The 22960-nt window shown below is 43.8% G+C and overlaps 1 protein-coding gene across 1 annotated transcript in view; it reads left to right on the top strand.

Annotated features, from left to right (window-relative positions):
• The first annotated feature begins 4005 nt into the window (after window positions 1–4005).
• The window catches only part of pcnx1 (pecanex 1), an 86435-nt gene continuing 67480 nt past the window's right edge, over window positions 4006–22960 (top strand). Inside the window, exons 1-5 of the mRNA XM_061743643.1 lie at window positions 4006–4325; window positions 13293–13507; window positions 15260–15365; window positions 16801–16837; window positions 22373–22438. Of these exons, the coding sequence (XP_061599627.1) occupies window positions 4173–4325; window positions 13293–13507; window positions 15260–15365; window positions 16801–16837; window positions 22373–22438 (577 nt within the window). The 5' untranslated portion in view covers window positions 4006–4172. The remainder of the gene's footprint in view (window positions 4326–13292; window positions 13508–15259; window positions 15366–16800; window positions 16838–22372; window positions 22439–22960) is intronic.

Genomic DNA, 22960 nt, shown 5'->3' with positions numbered 1-22960 from the left:
CGCCGCTCCACTCCGCCGCGGCCCACCACCCGCGCCCAACACCTGGTCCACTCTGGCAAAACCATCCTCCACACAGCCGCTCAGGACGCATGTTTTCCTACAACTTCACGTCGCCAAACTCCATTCCTTCCTTCTGGTCTTCCTGCCGTCCTGCAACTTCGTTACGTCATCACAACAAACAGAATCTGTCCAATCTCCGTTCACTTCCTCAGTCCTCTCAGCCAATCACCAAGCAACACCACCTGAAACTGGCTCTGTTCAACACCCGCTCACTCAACAACAAAAGCCTGCTGCTGAATGAATTTATAACGGACAATAATCTGGATTTCCTCTGTCTAACAGAAACCTGGCACAAACCCCTGGACTATTTCTCACTAAATCAGGCCACTCCCCCCAACTTCACCTACATGGAACAAGCTCGTGCTGAGGGGCGGGGGGGCGGTGTTGCAGCAATATACAGAAAGGACATTAAAGCAACCTCCATCCCCATTCCTGTCATTCCTTCATTCGAACACACTGCCTTCAGACTACCTGGCCCCACTCCTCTTGTCACCGCCGTCATTTATCGCCCCCCCAAACCAAACCCCTCCTTTCTCTCGGATCTCTCGGATTTTCTGACCCAGCTCTGCTCCATCTCTCCCTCTGTTCTCCTCCTGGGTGATTTCAACTTCCACATCAACGATCCTAACTGTAAACCTGCTGCTGAATTCCTGGACCTGCTACACTGCCTCAACTTCACTCAACACGTCGACTTCCCCACTCACGCCCGCGGCCACACCCTCGATCTCGTCTGCTCCACTGGCCTCACAATAAATCAGCTCTCCAGCCTCAACCTCCACGTGTCTGATCACCTGGCAATCATCATGGACATCAACATCCCCATCCCCACTCCCAAAGAAGCACGCAAAATATCCTTCCGCAACATCAGATCCATCTCCCCCTCTGCCCTCTCAGCCTCTCTCGCCACTCAGATGTCCGCCTCCCCTCCCCCGTCACCCGACAACCCCTCGGACCTCGTGGATTACTACAACCATACACTCTCCTCCTGTCTTGATCAACTGGCTCCCATCAAAACCAAAACAGTCTCTTTCGCACGCTCAGCACCCTGGTACACCCCTGAACTCCGCAAACTGAAATCCCGTAAACGTCAACTCGAGCGACTCTGCAAGAAATCTGGATTAACTGTTCACCAACTCGCCTACACTGATCATCTCCACCAATACAAGGATGCCCTCAACTCAGCTCGCTCCACCTACTTCTCCAACATCATCCATTCCGACTCCTCCAACCCAAAGGCTCTCTTCTCCACAATCAACAAACTTCTCAAACCCAGTGACAACATCTCCAACTCCTTCACAGTCTCTAAGTGCAACGACTTCCTTTCATTTTTTCAATCCAAAATCCAGACCATCTACAGTAACCTGACCACCTCCTCCACCCCCTCCACCTCCCCACCTGTTTACCCCCCCTCCACCACTCAGCCCCTGTCTCACTTCTCTCCCATGTCTTCAGCGTCTCTTTCCACTGTCATGATGGGCATGAAAACCTCTTCCTGTGCTCTGGACCCCATCCCATCCACATTTATAAAAAACTGTCTCCCAGCCATTTCCCCACTCATCATCAACATCGTCAACTCCTCCTTCAGCTCTGGATCAGTCCCGGACACCCTCAAACTGGCAGCTGTCACCCCCATCCTCAAAAAACCTGGACTCAACCCTGACACCATGAACAACTTCCGGCCCATTTCCAACCTCCCTTTCCTGTCAAAAATTCTGGAACGCGCCGTCGCCACTCAGCTCAAGACCCACCTCACCTCCAATGATCTGTTTGAAACATTTCAATCTGGTTTCCGCTCACGTCACAGCACAGAAACAGCCCTCATCAAAGTCACCAATGACCTCCTTCTCTCCTCCGACTCCGGCAACCTCAGCATTCTCCTTCTCCTGGACCTCACAGCAGCCTTCGACACCATCAGCCACACCATCCTCCTCTCCCGCCTGGAATCATCTCTCTACATCACCGGATCCGCCCTCTCCTGGTTAAAATCCTATCTCACCAACAGATATCAATTCATCAGCATCAACAACTGCTCCTCCTCCACTGCCCCTCTGTCACAAGGCGTCCCCCAGGGTTCGGTGCTTGGTCCTCTACTCTTCATCCTCTACATGCTCCCCCTTGGCAACATCATCCGCCGCCACCGCCTCCACTTCCACTGCTACGCCGACGACGTCCAACTGTACATCTCCACCAAATCCCTCACCTCTGCAACCCACTCTACCCTGACCAACTGCCTCGCCGAAATCAAGTCATGGATGCACTCGAACTTCCTCCAACTCAACTACAACAAATCGGACATGCTCATCATCGGCCCAAAATCCCTCACCAAAACCGCTCACAACTTCACCCTCACCATGGACAACTCCATTCTGTCTCCCTCCACTCACATCCGCAACCTCGGAGTTATCCTGGACAGTAACCTCTCCTTCCAACACCATGTCAACCACATCACAAGGACTGCTTTCTTCCACCTGAAAAATATTGCCCGTCTCCGTCCATCACTCTCCTTCTCTACCGCTGAAACCTTGATCCACGCCTTCATCACCTCAAGACTCGACTACTGCAATAGCATCCTCTACGGTTCAACTTCCAAGGTCCTCAATAAACTCCAATATATTCAAAACTCTGCCGCCCGCCTGCTCACCCACACCCGCTCCAGAGACCACATCACCCCAGTCCTCCAGAAGCTCCACTGGCTCCCCATCCCTCAACGGATCCACTTCAAAATCCTTCTCCTCACCCACAAAGCCCTCCACAACCAGGCCCCCTGCTACCTCACCGACCTGCTCCACCGCTACACTCCCTCCCGCAGCCTCCGCTCCTCTGACGCCAACCTCCTGTCCCTTCCAGTCAGAACCAAGCACCGGACCTGGGGCGACAGGGCCTTCTCCATCGCTGCACCCACCCTCTGGAACTCCCTCCCCAAAAACATCCGTGACTGTACAGACCTCCCAGCATTCAAATCCCATCTCAAAACTCACCTTTACAGAACTGCTTTTAATGTGTAATTTATGTCCTGTCTCATGTTGTGTCCTTTTGTACTGTCCTGTGTAATTGTAATTTGTATTATGTGTTTTGTTTTAATGTAAAGCGTCTTTGAGTGCCCAGAAAAGCGCTATATAAATAAAATGTATTATTATTATTATTATTAACATGTGGAATTCCTTACCGACAGCCATAAAAGAGAGCAAATCCCTAATCTCCTTCAAATCTGTCCTAAAAAGCCACCTACAGGAGGCTGCTACTCGTAACTGGGAATAATCAAAGCCTCTACTGCACATCCCGCTGTTCCTTCTGATTATTGTTTCTTGTTTTTTTTTTGTTTTTTTTGTTTTTTTTTCTGCTTTTGTTTTGTATTACCTAGCTTATTCTATTTGTCTCATCACCTTTTTAGTCTCTCTCGGTGCAAAATAACAGTAATTCCCCCCTTTTCTTTTTTTTTACAATCTTCCCTACAAAGTACTGCTTCTTACCTGTTTGTCATTCAATGTTTAACGAGTTTAAAAAAGGTCTCCAATGTAAACAAGTGTAATGCTTTCTTGGAATAATGCCTTTTAGTTGACTTTGTATCAGCGAATCTGTACTGTCATGAAACTGTACCTGATCCTATGCAATTCTTCTAATCAATTCTTCAATCAATCAATCAAAACCAAGGCTTTCACTCACTACTAACAAAAAGGGAAAGCTGAACGTACAGCGTTTGGCCGCTAGATGTCGCCATTGGCTCGTATTTGATCTGTGGAGGATTTAATTTAATTTACTGATTCCAGAGACTATTGTTGTCTCTACAGGAGATTTATTATTGTAATTGTATTGTATTGTATTGTATTGTAAGGAAACCAAAAAAAGTGTGAGAAATGAAAGCCTTGTCTTTGTTTATTTTCCTGTCTGTATGGAAACACTTCCCGTGGTAGGAGAAGGGGGGGCAAACACCGCCCCAGCTGGCCGGCGGGCTGCACTAAGATGGCTGCGGAGGGGCTGTTCACGTCTGTGTGTCTGCCGGAGGACGACTAGCCCCGGTTCGGCCCGGTTCAGCCCGGATCGGCCCGGTTAAGCCCGGCTCAGCCCGACCCGCGGACCCCCGGTTCCCCGGTCCCGGACCAGGACACAGAAACATGGGGTCGCAGACGCTGCAGATCCTCCGGCAGGGGGTCTGGGCTTCGGTCACGGGCGGCTGGTACTACGACCCGGACCAGAACACGTTCGTCAACGCGTTCCACCTCTACATCTGGCTGTTCCTGCTGTGTTTCCCCTTCACGCTGTACATGGTGAGGGAGGGGGAGGTGGTGGAGAGCTGCCCGCCGGGGTGTTGATCCTCTCCAGCCGCGGTGGGGACTGACCCCGCCGGAGTCAGCTGGAGCCAGGGAGCCCGCACGGTCCTCACTGTTGTTCTAACAGTCGGTCCTAACGGGTGGTGTGAACGGTTGGTTCTAATGGTTGGTTCTAACGGTTAGTCCTAATGGTTGGTGTGAACGGTTGGTCCTAATGGTTGGTACTAATGGTTGGTTCTAACGGTTGATTCTAACGGTTGATTCTAACGGTTGGTTCTAACGGTTGGTTCTAATTGTTGGTCCTAACGGTTGGTCCTAACGGTTGGTCCTAATGGTTGGTACTAATGGTTGGTTCTAACGGTTGATTCTAACGGTTGGTTCTAACGGTTGGTTCTAACGGTTGGTTCTAACGGTTGGTCCTAACGGTTGGTCCTAACGGTTGGTCCTAACGGTTGGTCCTAACGGTTGGTCCTAACGGTTGGTCCTAACGGTTGGTCCTAACGGTTGGTCCTAACGGTTGGTTCTAACGGTTGGTTCTAACGGTTGGTTCTAATGGTTGGTCCTAACGGTTGGTCGGTACTAATGGTTGGTTCTAACAGTCGGACCTAACGGTTGGTCCTAACGGTTGGTCGGTACTAATGGTTGGTTCTAACAGTCGGACCTAACGGTTGGTCCTAACGGTTGGTCCTAACGGTTGGTCGGTACTAATGGTTGGTTCTAATGGTTGGTGTGAACGGTCGGTTCTAATGGTTGGTATCAACGGTTGGTCCTAACGGTTGGTATCAACAGTCGGTTCAAACGGTCAGTCCTAACGGTTGGTCTCTATGGTCGGTCCTAACAGTCGGTATTAACGGTTGGTACCAACGGTTGGTATCAACAGCCGGTCCTAACGGTCTGTGTTAACAGTCGATCCAAATGGTTGGTGTGAACGCTTGGTTGGTCCTAACGGTTGGTTCTAATGTTTGGTATCAACGGTCGGTCCTACCAGCCGGTCCTAACGGTCGGTCCCCGGCTATTATCTGTAGCGGAGACTAAGCAACCTCTCTTAAAACGAACACAACATCCCCAAATATTCAGAATATTCCCAGATGATTGTAAAACAAAAACAACATCAAATAGACAGGTTTTATCAGCAGTTCGCTTGTATGTAACTGGACTCTGTCCACCAACTACAGTTGTATGAAAAAGTGTTTTCTCCCTTCCTGATTTATTTTTTTGCATGTTTGTCGAACTTAAATGTTTCAGATCATCAAACTAATTTAAATATTAGACAAAGATAACACAAGTAAACACAAAATGCAGTTTTTAAATGACAGTTTTTATTATTAAGGGGAAAGAAAAATCCAAACCTAAATGGCCCTACGTGAAAAAGTGAATGCCCCCTAAACCTAATAACTGGTTGGGCCACCCTTAGCAGCAACAACTGCAATCAAGCGTTTGCGATAACTGGCAATGAGTCTTTCACAGCGCTGTGTAGGAATTCTGCCCTACTCATCTTTGCAGAATTGTTGTAATTCAGCCACATTGGATGGTGACCCGCCTTTTTAAGCTCATGCCACAGCATCTCAATGGGATTCAGGTCAGGACTTTGACTAGGCCACTCCAAAGTCTTCATTTTGTTTTTCTTAAGACTTTCAGAGGTGGACTTGCTCTCTTTGTCCTGCTGCAGAACCCAACTGTGCTTCAGCTTGAGGTCACAAACAGATGGCCGGACATTCTCCTTCAGGATTTTTTGGTAGACAGCAGAATTCATGGTTCCATTTACCACAGCAAGTCTTCCAGGTCCTGAAGCAGCAAAACAGCCCCAGACCATCACACTACCACCACCATGTTTTACTGTTGGTATGATGTTCCTTTTCTGAAATGCCGTGTTACTTTTACGCCAGATGTAATGGGACATGCACCTTCCAAAAAGTTCAACTTTTGTCTCGTCAGTCCACAGAGTATTTCCCCAAAAGTCTTGGGGATCATCAAGAGGTTTTCTGGCAAAACTGAGACGAGCCTTTATGTTCTTTTTGCTCAGCAGTGGTTTTTGTCTTGGAACTCTGCCATGCAGCCATTTTTGCCCCGTCTCTTTCTTATTGTGGAGTCATGAACAATGGCCTTAATTGAGGCAAGTGAGGCCTGCAGTTCTTTGGATGTTCTGGGGTCTTTTGTGACTCTTGGATGAGTCATCGCTGAGCTCTTGGGGTAATTCCTGGGAAGGTTCACCACTGTTCCATGTTTTCACCATTAGTGGATTATGGCTCTCACTGTAGTTCGCTGGAGTCCCAAAGCTTTAGAAATGGCTTTGTAACCTTTTCCAGACTGATAGATCTCAATTACTTTTGGCACTTTTCCACCAGCACCTACTCTACTCATCTCAAATCAGCCAAGTTTCTTTTCCGTAACAATTCAGCACCTGGAGCAGAAGTAGGAGGTTGGAGTGAAGCTGCTGTGACGTATTTGATTGTGTGATCTAAACGAAGAAAACAACAACACTAAAGATGTAGAACCTGGAGGAGATGATAGATGTGCTGCTGGGTCTGTGGCTTGTGTTTGATATCAAGTTAAAAAATGAGAGTGAGAGAAGCTTCAAGCAGCGACGCTTTTTAATGTTTTTAGTTCGTCTCAGCGCTGCTGAAAAGTCAGTTGGTAGCTGAGCAGCTATGAAGTGACAGAGCTCCTGGTAGATCTGGTCGTTCCTTATCGCCGTCTAGATCTTTTTAATTCTCTCCTCAGCACCAGGTTTATGAACATCTGACCCTCAGAGTTGGATCACCAAACAGACTTCTGCTGCCGTTGCTGGTGGAATAAAATGAACAAGAAGCTCCGTCAGAGTCGCTCTTTCTCTGATGTCACATCCTGACTCAGACGTCTGACTCCAACCCCCCGACCAATCGGTGGCCTGTAGTGTGATGATGTCACAGCCCAACTCAGCCACTTAGAACCTCGGCAGAATAGATACAGAAAAGTATCTACTCGGCACGTTAGACCCCTAGTGGGAAAGTGGAAAGGCGAGTCGAGTCGGGCCGAGTAGGTACTAGTGGAAAAGCGCCATTTGTTTCTCATTTGTTCTGAACGTCTTTGGATCGCAGCATGACGTCTAGTTTTGAGGATCTTTTACTTCACTTTGTCAGGCAGGTTATGTTTAAGTGATTGAGAACAGGTGTGGCAGTAATCAGGCCTGGGTGTGGCTAGAGAAACTGAACTCAGCTTTACAAAGATGTGATAAACCAGTTAATTTATGTTTTAACAGGGGGGGGGGTAATCACTTTTTCATACAGGGCTATGTAGGTTTGGATTTTTCTTTCCCCCTAAAAACCTTCATTTAAAAACAGCATTTTGTGTTTGTGTTATCTTTGTCTGATATTTAAATTTGTTTGATCTGAAACATTTAAGTGTGACAAACATGCAAAAAAATAAGAAATCAGGAAGGGAGCACACACTTTCGAACAGCTGTATATGTGGACCGGGTTTGTGTAAAATTTGCATCTTAACAGTTGGACATAAACAGTCGCAGGCTGAAGTAGTCACTGGATTTGACCCCCGCCCCCCCCCCCCCCCCCCCACCATCCTTCGATAATGTTATCACTAGTTTTCAGCAGCAGGCAGCTGACAAGGATGTGACTGTTTAAATGTCCATGAAACCCCCAAAATGACATTCACTCCTCAACACAAGCTGTTTTTGTTCCTTCCTCCTCTGAGATGTCTTCTTTTCTAACTGATATCAGCCTCAAGGGCATGTGACTGGAGGTTGTTGGGCCTGTAACTGGGTCAAACTCTCTCATCCAGATGTGACTCGGTGTTTTCAACCAAACGCACATCAGTAACTGGACCTGCCCAGGTCCGTAAACGGCCGATTTAGTGGCCCGAAGCCGGTGTGACATTTCAGTTCTATTCCTGGACTTGGAAATGTGCCGGTCAGCGCTGAGGTTTATATCCAGTTCAGGTCGAAATTATTAGCCCCAAAGGAGCTGCGCACAAGCCCCCAAACACTGACCAGTGATAGGATTATTTATAAAGCTGCACATCAGAAACCCTTCCTGTGCCGAGCCCCTCCCCGTTCCCTTGACTTTTTAGATGTATTTACTAGGCCTGTGTTGGGGAAAAAAAAAAAAAAAAAAAAAGATTTTCCAATTCTAAATCGATTTTCATTAATTCCTAAAAATCGATTCATATGTCTAAAGATTGATTTTTTTATTTATTTTTTATTTATTTTTTTTCAGCATTACATTACAACTTTTGATATTTTTTTGTTTATGCCCAAAAAAGGAATGGTTTTGTTGGACACGAGAATAACTGGTGCCATGTTTTTGCCTTTAAATATGTTTAAAGGTATGAAAACATTAAAGTTTTCACTTATAATTGCATAAATTGTCTATATTTCATTACTTTATATACTGTCTTGGGTTACATTTGCATAAATGGCTAAAAACCAAATTCTCAAAAATTAAAACCCGAAATAGACCGAAAATGGAAAAAATTAAAACGGAATGCGTTAAAAACTAAAACCGATTTCCTACATCTCTGTTTACTGCCCTGGATCTGTTTGATAATTCTGACCCACATGATGTTTTCTGAAAGCAGTTCTATCAGCATTCTGGGAGCTGATTGGTCCTTACAGCATCATTAGCTGCCAATACTTGCTGTTGAATCTCAATATATAGAATTATATGACTGTAGTTATGCAACATATTAATACTAGTATTATATTGAGATTCAACAGCAAGTATTGCAGCTAATGATGCTGTAAGGACCAATCAGCTCCCAGAATGCTGATAGAACTGCTTTCAGAAACATCGTGGGTCAGAATTACCAAACAGATCCAGGGAGGAAACAGAGACGGATGAAATCAGTCTTATTTTTTACCACGTTTTGTTTTAATTTTTTCCATTTTCTGTGATTTTCGGTTTTAATTTTTTGAGAATTTAGTTTTTAACATTTTATGCAAATGTAACCCCAAGACGGTATATAAAGTAAAGAAATATAGACAATTTATACAATTATAACTGAAAACTTTAATATTTCTATACTTTTAAACATATTTAAAGGCAAAAACATGGCAGTAGTTATTCTCGTGTCCAACAAAACATTACTTTTTTGGGCATAAACAAAAAAATACCAAAAATGATTTGTATGAAATAAATAACTAAGAAATAAATAACTCAAATATGCTTTTCAATCTCCATTTTCAAGTGCAAAAAAAGAAAGAAATTGCAACAACTCAACAGCGCATGTGTGAATTAAATGACGTGACTACTGGGATTAAAGTTCACCGGGCGAAAATTTAATAATGAAAAAAATCGATCTTTAGACATACGAATTGATTTTTAGGAAATACAAAGTAAATGGTTCTGATTGGTTTTATAAAAGATGCGTGATAATTCCGGCCGTGACGGCGGTAGTGATGTGGTTCATCGCGCACCATCGACGCGTCACGGCAGACGTTCAGGTTCCAGGTAGAAGCCCACAGGCCAGCGGGCTGCGAGGAACCGATGCAACATGTGAGCGTCGCCGGGCCTATATTTAGAAGGCTCATCAGGTCCGTTTGACCTAAAAAGACTTGAAAGTAATAGCTGAATGCAGCCTTTTTTTTCAACACTGCAGGTATGTGCCGTGGATAATTGACACAGCTGGCGTACTAATGCGTTTGTTGTTCCTTCAGCTGTGTTTACCTGCAGTGTCTCTGCCATCATGTCGCTAATAAAACACGCCTATAGAACTGTGATTACTCTAACTGACACATCATGCTGTTCCTGACCTTCAAAGCTTCAGTATGATCTCAAACCATCGTATACCCAGGTTTTAGGCTGTCTGTCATCATTAGAGGTGCAAAGTTGATGAACTTATGAATACAAGTAGAGGGAGGTCAAACAGGGTTCTCACCTCAGCTTACAGGAAAGAGGGATTTTAGTCTGCACAGTCGTCTTGATCGATCTAAACCACTCTGTTATGATGCTTTTGCTTTTTTTCTTCTTTTTTTTGCTGTCAGTACTTTCTTGAGTCTCTTAGTCTCCTCATGTGATTGCGAGCTCGCTTTATCTTTGTTGATGTGACCTTAGTTTGTAAAGTGATACTCGATAGTCGCAGGAGACGCCCGGCGGCCCAGAGTTGTTTTGGCTGGTTTTTGCAGATATCAGGGACGGGAGAACACACTTCCTACAAGTTAGCAGATATTTCTTCAGATGCAAGTAAAGCTGATGTTCTACTTTCCGCTTTCGTTAAGTCTAATCAAATAAAGTCAGCTGTAAACACACAGCAATGTTTAGTTGAGGAAGGGAACAGCATGTCCACACACAATGTGACAAGAACTCAAGGTTGTGGGACCAAACAACTGGGTAGCCTGAAGAAATCCACTTATCGCTGAGGCATAAAAAAAATAAAGGCCTCGATTTGTAGGAAGCTTAAAGATTGGACTGGGGAGCCTTGATAAGGTACACGAAGTGTGATGATCCCAGATTTTCTCTGTTCCAGACTGAACAGTGGTGCATCATCTGGGTAAGATCAGATGGTAAAGAGATGAAGTCATTCACCCTTGATGCCTCGAGCCAGCCATGCAAACCCACAGGGTTAGCATGGCTGTCTGGTGTTAGCGTAATGGTCTGGGGTTAGCATCGTGGTCTGGGGCAGTGCTTTAAGTGGGAAAAAATAAGTGCCGGTACTCTCCCCCTCCAGTCATACAAATATGGGACTATGTAAATTTGTATATATATATATATATATATATATATATATATATATATATATATATATATATATATATATATATATATATATATATATATATATATATATATATATATAAATAAATAAATAACTCTCCCACTCTGTTAAAAACCTCCTGTGTTTACCTTCATATTTCCGTTTGGCCGTGCATTTTGCCCCTCCAAGTTATTTCCGTCACAACCACGAGCGCGCCCGTATAGCTCAACGGGATGAGCAGGCGACTTGCGTACAGCGAACGCGGGTTTGATTCCAGTCGCGGCATATTTTGCACCCACTTCCTACGAGTCTGTCTTTCACTGCACCTATCAAATAAAGTTGCAAGAGCCGCATGACACCGGCCAAATAGCTGCATGCGGCTCGCGAGCCGCGGGTTGGCCAAGCGTGCCTTTACGTCTGTACGGCAAGCTTTGAGCATCAAAACACCTTAATTATTATACTATATTATACTATATACTATATTATTATTATTATTATTATTATTATTATTATTATTATTGTGGTCTGGGGTTATTATCATGGTCTGGGGTTATTATCGTGGTCTGGGGTTATTATTATGGTCTGGGGTTATTATCATGGTCTGGGGTTATTATCATGGTGTGGGGTTATTATCATGGTCTGGGGTTATTATTATGGTCTGGGGTTATTATTATGGTCTGGGGTTATTATTATGGTCTGGGGTTAGCATCGTGGTCTGGGGTTATTATTATGGTCTGGGGTTATTATCATGGTCTGGGGTTATTATTATGGTCTGGGGTTATTATTATGGTCTGGGGTTAGCATCGTGGTCTGGGGTTATTATTATGGTCTGGGGTTATTATTATGGTCTGGGGTTATTATTATGGTCTGGGGTTATTATTATGGTCTGGGGTTATTATCATGGTCTGGCGTTATTATTATGGTCTGGGGTTGTTATTATGGTCTGGGGTTATTATTATGGTCTGGGGTTATTATTATGGTCTGGGGTTAGCATCGTGGTCTGGGGTTATTATCATGGTCTGGCGTTATTATTATGGTCTGGGGTTATTATTATGGTCTGGGGTTATTATTATGGTCTGGGGTTATTATTATGGTCTGGGGTTATTATCATGGTCTGGCGTTATTATTATGGTCTGGGGTTGTTATTATGGTCTGGGGTTATTATTATGGTCTGGGGTTATTATTATGGTCTGGGGTTATTATTATGGTCTGGGGTTATAATTATGGTCTGGGGTTATTATTATGGTCTGGGGTTATTATCATGGTCTGGGGTTATTATTATGGTCTGGGGTTATAATTATGGTCTGGGGTTATTATTATGGTCTGGGGTTATTTTCATGGTCTGGGGTTATTATGGTCTGGGGTTATTATTATGGTCTGGGGTTATTATCATGGTCTCTGGGGTTATTATTATGGTCTGGGGTTATTATCATGGTCTGGGGTTAGTATCGTGGTCTGGGGTTATTATTATGGTCTGGGGTTATTATCATGGTCTGGGGTTATTATCGTGGTCTGGGGTTATTATTATGGTCTGGGGTTATTATCATGGTCTGGGGTTATTATCGTGGTCTGGGGTTATTATCTTATTATCATGGTCTGGGGTTATTATCATGGTCTGGGGTTATTATCATGGTCTGGGGTTATTATTATGGTCTGGGGTTATTATTATGGTCTGGGGTTTTTATCATGGTCTGGGGTTATTATTATGGTCTGGGGTTATTATCATGGTCTGGGGTTATTATTATGGTCTGGGGTTATTATCATGGTCTGGGGTTATTATTATGGTCTGGGGTTATTATCATGGTCTGGGGTTATTATCGTGGTCTGGGGTTATTATTATGGTCTGGGGTTATTATCATGGTCTGGGGTTATTATTATGGTCTGGGGTTATTATTATGGTCTGGGGTTATTATCATGGTCTGGGGTTATTATCGTGGTCTGGGGTTATTATCATGGTCTGGGGTTATTATTATGGTCTGGGGTTATTATCATAGTCTGGGGTTATTATGGTCTGGGGTTATTATCGTGGTCTGGGGTTATTATTATGGTCTGGGGTTATTATCATGGTCTGGGGTTATTATTATGGTCTGGGGTTATTATCATAGTCTGGGGTTATTATCATGGTCTGGGGTTACTTGTGTTCTTCAGGTTTGAAGGCTCAAAGTGAAGGACGCCTCATCTTCCCATGTGGATTAGCCACCAAACCGAAGCCAGTTGTCCCGTCTCCCCTCATTACCCAGAACCCCCAGTAAGTGATTTCTCCTCTTCCTCCCACGCCAGGCCCTGCCGCCCAGCATGGTGATCGTGGGGATCTACTGCGGCGTGATCGCGGCCATCTTCCTGCTGCTGAAGGCGGTGAACTACCGGCTCCACCACGCCCTGGACGAGGGGGAGGTGGTGGAGCACCAGGCCCAGGAGAGCCAGGGCAGCCGGGGCGGCACCGAGGGGGCCAGCGACGGAGGGGCCACCCGCCGGGAGGACAGCAACGGGCCGGGGTGAGTGGACCTGCTGCTGGTGCAGCGTCTCCTGGCGGTGGAGCGCCTCCTTATTTATTTATTTATTTATTTATTTATCCACCCAAGGTGTGTGTTTATTTGATTTTTTTTCTTGGCTTTTTTGTGTATTTTTTTAAATTTTATTTTATTCTATTTTACTTTATTTTTCAACAAATTACAGTTGGAATTCATCAGACACATAAACAGGCTGAGCTGTAATCAACGCATTTCTTTTGACTTAAGGATGAAACAATATGTCAAAAACATAAACATGTCACTTAAAATGAATTAGACACTTAAATGCAGAATCATCATCCATCCATCCATCCATCCATCCATCCATCCATCCATCCATCCATCCATTCATGTATCCGTCCGTCCATCCGTCCGTCCATCCATCCACCCAGGTTTAGAATCTCTGCTAAAAATGAATCATCATTTTCTTCCTAAGTTCTTGTAACTTACTCCAAAGTGGTGCAGCTCTTCTCTCTCTTTTCTTCCTCTTCTCTGGTTGGGAAGGAAAACAAGCCGGTGAGGTTTCCTCCTCCGGCTGCCCGTCACTCGCAGCAGTGACTCACATCTGCATTCCAGAGGGAGCTGAGCCGCTGCTGAGGGGAAACAGCAGCAAGAACACATTCCCCCGACCGCAAGGAGGCCTGCAGCCGCAGCCGCAGCTGCAGCTGCAGCTGCAGTCGTAGCTGCAGCTGCAGTCGCAGTCGTAGCTGCAGTCGTAGTTGCAGCCTTAGCTGCAGTCACAGCTGCAGTCGTAGCTGCTGCCGTAGCTGCAGTCGTAGCTGCAGTCGTAGTTGCTGCCGTAGCTGCAGTCGTAGCTGCAGCTGCAGTCGTAGCTGCAGCTGCAGTCGTAGCTGCAGTCGTAGCTGCAGCTGCAGTCGTAGCTGCAGTCGTAGCTGAAGCCGTAGCTGCAGTTGTAGCTGCTGCCGCAGCGGTGACCGTGGCTGCAGTTGTAGCTGCTGCCGTAGCTGCAGCTGCTGCCGTAGCTGCAGCCTTAGCTGCAGTCGTAGCTGCAGTCGTAGTTGCTGCCCCAGCTACAGCTGTAGCAGTAGCTGCAGTCGTAGCTGCAGCTGCAGTTGTAGCTGCAGCCTTAGCTGCAGTCGTAGCTGCAGTCACAGCTGCAGTCGTAGCTGCTGCCGTAGCTGCAGTCGCAGCTGCAGCCGTAGCTACAGCTGTAGCAGTAGCTGCAGTGTCAGCAGTAGCTGCAGTCGCAGCTGTAGCTGCAGTCGCAGCTGCAGCCGTAGCTGCTGCCGTAGCTGCAGTCGCAGCTGCAGCCGTAGCTACAGCTGTAGCAGTAGCTGCAGTCGTAGCTGCAGTTGTAGCTGCTGCCGCAGCGGTAGCCGTGGCTGCAGACGTAGATGCTGTCGTAGCTTCAGCTGCAGCTGCAGTCGTAGCTGCAGCCTTAGCTGCAGTCGCAGCTGCAGCCATAGCTACAGCTGTAGCAGTAGCTGCAGTCGTAGCTGCAGTCGCAGTTGAGTTTCAGTGGAGCAGCCGAGCAAAGCTGCTGATTACGGTGCTGCTCCACCCTCGGCCTGCGGTCATCAGAGCTGCACCTCCTGGTTTAGGATGGGGTTTATTCAGGGTTGGGGGGTTGGACCTCCTCACAAGCTTAAACACCTCTGGGCTGAACATCAGCATGTGGTGCTCTCATGGGTCGTTGGACGTCAGGGCGTCATGGATACGGGACAGGAAGTGATGTGGAGACTGAGGGGGGTCTCACCGGCTGCTGGTGTTCCACAGGGACCCTGGAGGGGGCATGGAGATGGCAGACTTCATCCGGCAGGAGACTCCGCCGGTGGACTGCAGCTCCAGGAACTCCTACATCGGGATGGAGAGTCAGCAGCAGGTAAGCTGCTCCGCCGGCGGGTTAAATGATCTGCTTCTGTACCGGTGCCGGGTTCAATTAAAAACAAAGTTCCATGGAGAAAGGGGCCGATGGCCGGCCACGTGGGGATTTGCTCTAGGGCTGGGAGAAGAAGAAGAGACCATCTTTGGATCCACTTTCCTACATAGATGTGGAAAAGAAAACCCAATGTGTCGTCGAAAAAGAAAAAGACGGGGAGAAATGCGGAAAAATAAATATGTTGTAAACTCAAATGAGAGTGTTCTGTATCTGGAATTAATGTATTCTTGAGTCTATAAGGTAACAATAATATAAATATATTAAAAATACTCCTGTAGAAGTTGAAGTATCAACTCAAGTTTTTTACTCAAGTAAAAGTATAAAAGTACTGGTTTCAAAACTACTTAAAGTATAAAAGTAAAAGTAATGTAAGGGGAAAAAAAGCCATTAAGGAAAAAAGCCATTGAAAAAATGCATCTTAGTATAATGCAAATATATTAAAGAACCTTATATGTGTACTATTGAGCATTAACATGTGTTTCAGAGAGCAGGAGATATGATGACTAGTTTCCTATAAGTTTTGTAATGGTGCAAAAAGTCAAACTTCAGAGGCATGTTATCATTTATTCTAACCTTTATTGGAATGTACATCCAAGTTTAGTTGCAGGAATCTGAGGGAACGGATGTAAGAACAAAACTGGACAAGAACATCTGAAACAACCACAACCAAATTCACTCTATCCGGATGGAGCAATTTAACTGGATAGTTTTTATTTAAAGGCCAAAATGAAATAGAGTAACGAGGCTGTTTTTAAAATGTAAGGAGTAAAAAGTACAGATAATTGCGTGAAATTGTAAGGAGTAAAAGTAAAAAGTCGTCTGAAAAATAATTACTCCAGTGAAGTATAGATAACCAAAATTTCTACTTAAGTAAGGTAACAAAGTATTTGTACTTCGTTACTTGACACCTCTGGGCTAAACACAATCTTTGACTAAAACTAGACTAAAGTGGTCCTGGGCAATTCTGACTAAAATAAGACTAAAATGCTCAGACTTTTAGTCGACTGAAACTAATAAAAAATAAAATGATAGCTGGACCCAAAGACTAGACTCAAATTAAAATTGAAACAGTCTGACAAAAACAACACTAGTGTTAAGACTCAAGCTGCTTCCAAACATTGTCTCTGCATTTTGTCTAAATAAGTAATGAGCGTTGCTGTATTTACTGTATTAGGGTTTCCAGGTTTTGATACTAAAACGTTAGAACCGGGCAGAAGTTTGGACACCCGTCCCTAATGAACGGACCTGCCGTCCAAACTGCTGCTGTCAGCAGAATCGCTGTTAGTGATGCAGAGCGTCGTCTCGCCGTCTGTCTGTTTACCTGCTGACCTGCATCCACGTGTCTGTAAACATAAATCTCCTGACTTGTACGTTTCAGGTCACGTCGACGCACGGCAGGTCGACGACTATCAAAGGTGAGTGTCTCTTCCTGAATCCTCCTGATCTATAATCTGGAAGGAAGCAACTGCATGTCCGGCTGTTCTGGTTTTTCTTTGTGGGACGATACAGTCGGGCAAAAAAGTATTTAGTCAGACACCAATTGTGCAGGTTCTTCCCACTAGGAATGGGTGATATTTTACCGTTCATGATAAACCGTCAAAAAAATTCCCCACGGTAAGAATTTGTATCTCACGGTAAAAACGATAAATTCCCGTTGATGATGTTTTTGTGTAAAGATGATTTATGATTCTGTGTTAAATCCACGCACAACGTACGTGAAGGAAGGAAGGAAGGAAGGAAGGAAGGAAGGAAGGAAGGAAGGAAGGAAGGAAGGAAGGAAGGAAGGAAGGAAGGAAGGAAGGAAGGAAGGAAGGAAGGAAGGAAGGAAGGAAGGAAGGAAGGAAGGAAGGAAGGAAGGAAGGAAGGAAGGAAGGAAGGAAGGAAGGAAGGAAGGAAGGAAGGAAGGAAGGAAGGAAGGAAGGAAGGAAGGAAGGAAGGAAGGAAGGAAGGAAGGAAGGAAGGAAGGAAGGAAGGAAGGAAGGAAGGAAGGAAGGAAGGAAGGAAGGAAGGAAGGAAGGAAGGAAGGAAGGAAGGAAGGAAGGAAGGAAGGAAGGAAGGAAGGAAGGAAGGAAGGAAGGAAGGAAGGAAGGAAGGAAGGAAGGAAGGAAGGAAGGAAGGAAGGAAGATTTAATTGGTTTTTATCAATTCAATTTATTTGATGTAGTTCAGTAGTATTTAGTATCTTTTAGAGCAGTGATTTGGGGGCTCCAAAGACTGAATTTGGTGATAGATATATAGTTACAAAGGTGGAGTTGAATTGGTATTTTTTTTTATCGTCATTTTTATCGTTATCGGGATAAATGCCAGAAATGATCGTGATACATTTTTTAGTCCATACCGCCCATCCCTACTTCCCACTTAAAATGATGAGAGAGGCCTGTAATTTTCATCATAGGTAACTTCAACTATGAGAGACAGAATGGGGAGAAAGAATCCAGGAAATCACATTGTAGGATTTTTACTGAATTAATTGGTAAATTCTCTGTAAAATAAGTATTTGGTCACCTACAAACAAGCAAGATTTCTGGCTTTCACAGACCTGTAACTTCTTCTTTAAGAGGCTCCTCTGTCCTCCACTTGTTACCTGTATTAATGGCACCTGTTTTAACTGGTTATTAGGCCTGTGTTGAAAAAATCGATTTTCCGATTCTTTAAATCGATTCTCATATTAATTCCCAAAAATCGATTTGTGTGTCCAAAGATCGATAATTTTTTTTTTCATCATTACATTGCAACTTTTGGTATTTTTGTGTTTATGCCCAAAAAAGGATGTTTTGTTGGGCATGATGTTTTTGCCTTTAAATATGTTTAAAGGTATGAAAACATTAAAGTTTTCAGTTATAATTGCATAAATTGTCTATATTTAATTACTTTATATACTGTCTTGGGGTTACATTTGCATAAAATGCTAAAAACCAAATTCTCAAAAATTAAAAAACCCAAAAAAGACTGAAAATGGGAAAAATAAAAAAGGAATCTGGGAAAGAATGAAACTGATTTCATACGGCCTGTTTCCTCCCTGGATCTGTTTGATAATTCTGCCCCACGATGTTTCTGAAAGCAGTTCTATCAGCATTCTGGGAGGTGATTGGTCCTTACAGCATCATTAGCTGCCAATACTTGCTGTTGAATCTCAATATAATACTAGTAGTAATATGTTACATAACTACAGTCATATAATTCATGCAACAGCTCAAAAAATTGTTTTAATAACACTAACCCAAATCAATATCGTAATCGAATCGGATCGGATTGAACAAAATCTTGATAATCGATTCTGAATCTTAAGAATCGGAATCGAATCGATTCTTGACATTTGAATCGATCCCCAGCCCTGCTGGTTATCAGTATAAAAGACACCTGTCCACAACCTCAAACAGTCACACTCCAAACTCCACAATGGCCAAGACCAAAGAGCTGTCAAAGGACGTGAGAAACTAAACTGTAGACCTGCACCAGGCTGGGAAGACTGAATCTGCACTAGGTCAGCAGCTTGGTGTGAAGAAATCTACTGTGGGGGCAATTATTAGAAAAATATGAAGTTTGCTAGAAAGCATTTGATGCAGAAGAGGATTGGGAGAATGTTATATGGTCAGATGAAACCAAAATATACTTTTTGGTAGAAACAACTTGTCGTGTTAGGAGGAGAAAGAAAGCTGAGTTGCATCCAAAGAACAGCATCCCTACTGTGAAGCACGGGGGTGGAAACATCATGCTTTGGGGACGTTTTTCTGCAAAGGGACCAGGACGACTGATCCGTGTAAGGGAAAGAATGAATGGGGCCATGTATGGTGAGATTTTGAGTGAAAACCTCCTTCCATCAGCATTGAAGATGAAACGTGGCTGGGTCTTTCAGCAGGACAATGATCCAAACACATCGCCCGGGCAACGAAGGAGTGGCTTCATAAGAAACATTTCAAGATCCTGGAGTGGCCTAGCCAGTCTCCAGATCTCAACCCCATAGAAAATCTTTGTTGCCCAGCGACAGCTCCAAAACATCACTGCTCTAGAGGAGATCTGCATGGAGGAATGGACCAAAATACCAGCAACAGTCAGTGCGTTTACATGGGAAGTTTAATTCCTCTTTAATTCAGAATTAAAATTAAATCCGATTTAAAATGATTAAAAATGACCATGTAAACACCTAATTACGAATGAAAATGGCCATTCTGAATTAGACTTAATTCCGATGTAAGGGGCTGGTTTATTCCTATTTTAAATCTGAATAGAATAATTCCGCGATCATGTTTACACTCATTCCACTTTAAATTAATTCCAGTCTTTCTTTCTGCTCGTTCCCTCACCCGTCTGTCTCCATGACGCTTATATTCCGCGCTGGGCTTGTTTTCTAAACAAAGTTTCAAGATGGCAGCACGCAGTAAACGCTGGTCAAGAGCAGGGACCATTTATTTAATAAATAGCTTGGAGGAACTGGAAATAATTAAAAGAACAGATGGAAACAGGAAACATAAAAATTGTGAGCTTTTCAAAGTTGTAGCGGCTAAGTTTGATTTTCTTCCGGTAGACGTAACTTCTGGTCCGCCCCCCTATCCAATCAGAACCTTCTCAACCCCCAGACCTGTAGAGGAATTGGATAAAGCCGATCAAACGTGTTTTCCAAGTAAACCTCAATTTGGAATTACTATTCCCATGTAAACTCGAAGGAAAATAGTTTTAATTCTGAATTATTTAATTCGGAATAATTAATTCAGAATTAAAAAACATCATGTAACCGTGGCCAGTGTGTGAAAACCTTGTGGAGACTTACAGAAAACCTTTGACCTCTGTCATTGCCAATAAAGGGAATATAACAAAGTATTGAGATGAACTTTTGTTATTGTCCAAATACTTACTTTCCACTATAATTTGCAAATATATCCTTTTAAAAATCAGACAATGTGATTTCCTGGATTCTTTCCCCCCATTCTGTCTCTCATAGTTGAAGTGAACCTCTGATGAAAATGACAGGCCTCTCTCCTCTTTCTAAGTGGGAGAACACAGTTAGTGGCTGACTAAATACTTTCTTGCCCCCCTGTACTTCCCTGACGCCCTGCTGCCAGGAGATGCCCTCTGACTCAGCATCCCGGGACCTCAGCGGTCACGTGACGCAGCTCCCGGCAGCACTGCAGAGGTCTGAGTGGGGGGAAAAAGCAAAAGCCCGACCCGTCCTGCTGTCGGGATCAGCCCCGGAGTCAAGTCTCCAGGACGGCTTTGTTAGAAACGCAGTCGTAGTTTTTCTCCGAGTCCTTGGAGGGAAAGATGGAGCTGGCAGCGTCTCCTGAATTATTCAGTGAGTCATCGTAATTAACCGGTCTGGGATGACGAGAGCCGGTCGGGGGAAGGAGGAGTGTGTTCGGGTCTTTGTTTGTTTTCTTCTGGTTTCTTAGAAACTGTCCGAAGGTCACGGCTGCAGAAACGTCTCTGCAAGACTAAACATTCGCATAGTTGTATCATTGCAGAACATCTGGCAGACTTTTCTCTTCTTTCTTACGTGAATAAAGTTGGTTCCTGTTTTTAGACTCTTATGGCACTTTTCCACTAATACCTACTCGGCTCGACTCATCTTAACTCGGCCTGGTTTCTTTTCTGTAACAATTCAGCACCTGGAGCAGAAATAGGAGGTTGGAGTGAAGCTGCTGTGACGTATTTGATTGTGTATCTAAATGAAGAAGACAACAACACTAAAGTTGTAGAGGAGATGATATATGTGTTGCTGGCTCTGTGGCCTGTGTTCGATAACAAGTTAAAAAATTAGAGAGAAAGATACGGAAGAGTATTAGGGCCATGCAGGAGAAAAAATATTTGAGGGGGGAAGATTTTTTTCTATTGTGCACTTCGAGAAAAAAGTTGAAATGTCGAGATTAATGTTGAAATACAATTTCGAGAATAAAGTCGAAATTTTCATGAATAAAGTCGACATTTCGAGAATAAAGTTGAAATGTCTCCTCTGGCCGATCAAATCCAGTTAGGAGAGCGACTGACAGCTATTCACGCAGCAGCTGTAACTAACTAACTTAAGTCCTTCTATAGGCCTATGAGGCATTTTGTAAAGACAGTCACATGCACTTGTTTGTTATAGTCTCAGAAGGTGGACTTTATTCGAAATTTCGCTTTTTTTCTCAACATTTCAACTTTATTCGCAAAATTTTGACTTTTTTCTCAACATATCGACTTTTTTCTCGAAATTGTACTTCAACATTAATCTCGACATTTCGACATTTTTCTCGAAATTGTACTTCAACATTAATCTCGACATTTCGACTTTATTCACGAAATTTTGCCTTTTTTCTCAACATTTCGACTTTTTTCTCGAAATTGTACTTCAACATTAATCTCGACATTTCGACTTTTTTCTCAACATTTTGACTTTTTTCTCGAAGTGCATAATGAAAAAAAAAATCTTCCTCCTCTAAAATATTATTATTTTTCTCCTGCCTGGCCCTAATTCTCTTCCGTAGAGAGAAGCTTCAAGTGCCAACACTTTAATGTTTTTAGTTTGTCTCGGCGCTGCTGAAAAGTCCGTTGGTATCTGAGCAGCTATGAAGTGACAGAGCTCCTGGTAGATCTGGTCGTTCCTTATCTCCGTCTAGATCCCTTTTTAATTCTCTCCTCAGCACCAGGTTTATGAACATCTGCACCTCAGAGTTGGATCAGAAACAGACTTTTGCTGGTGGAATAAAATGAACCAGAAGCTCCGTCAGAGTCTCTTTCTCTGATTTCTACATCCTGACTCAGACGTCTGACTCCAACCCCCCGACCAATCGGTGGCCTGTAGTGTGATGACATCACAGCCCGACTCAGCCGCTTAGAACCTCGGCAGAATAGTTACAGAAAAAAAGAGTTGAGTAGGTTCTAGCGGAAAAGCACCGTAACAGGAAGCCGGGTATTTGTGGATCCAGGTTCTGGTTCTGGATGTAATAATTGATCAGAACTGTTTCCTCTTCCTTCAGGAGACACGGGGAAGACCTCGGATGACATCAGCTTGACCCTTGTGGAGAGCTGCAGCCACGACCACGGTAATGAAAAAAACCTTTCTTTTTAGCAAAGCATTTTATCACTAAACAATGTTGTCGTTTTTTTTCCCACTAGTTGTTGTTTTTAATTGTTTTGTTGATTTGATTTTATTCAATTCAGCTTGCAGTGAAAGCCAGGGCTCCATTGAAAAAAAAATCTGAATTTTACAGCAATTGATAAAAAACATACAATTACATACAATTTTGAAACATACAATTTCAAAGTTAAAAATATTTCATTTAAGGGCAACCATATTCTCTTTTCTACTACTACTACTACTACTGTCATTTAGCAGAAGCTTTTACCCAAAGCCACTTACTTCTGAGACACACACCATGGAACAATTAGGGTTAAGGCCTTGCTCAGGGGCCCATATTGATTTTATTATATCTGGTCCCTTTTAATTATCAAACTGTTGCACTTTGAGATTTTCAGTAATGTAAAGTGCATTATAAATTTTTTTTTTTTTTTTTTTCACAATATGTTTATTGTCGTTTTTTAGTTTTTCAAACATACAACATTTA

This window comes from Cololabis saira, chromosome 16 (assembly GCF_033807715.1).
Source record: "Cololabis saira isolate AMF1-May2022 chromosome 16, fColSai1.1, whole genome shotgun sequence".
Lineage (NCBI taxonomy): Eukaryota > Metazoa > Chordata > Actinopteri > Beloniformes > Belonidae > Cololabis > Cololabis saira.
The sequence above is the reverse complement of the archived record's forward strand: the minus strand, read 5'-3'. Positions and strand labels throughout refer to the sequence as shown.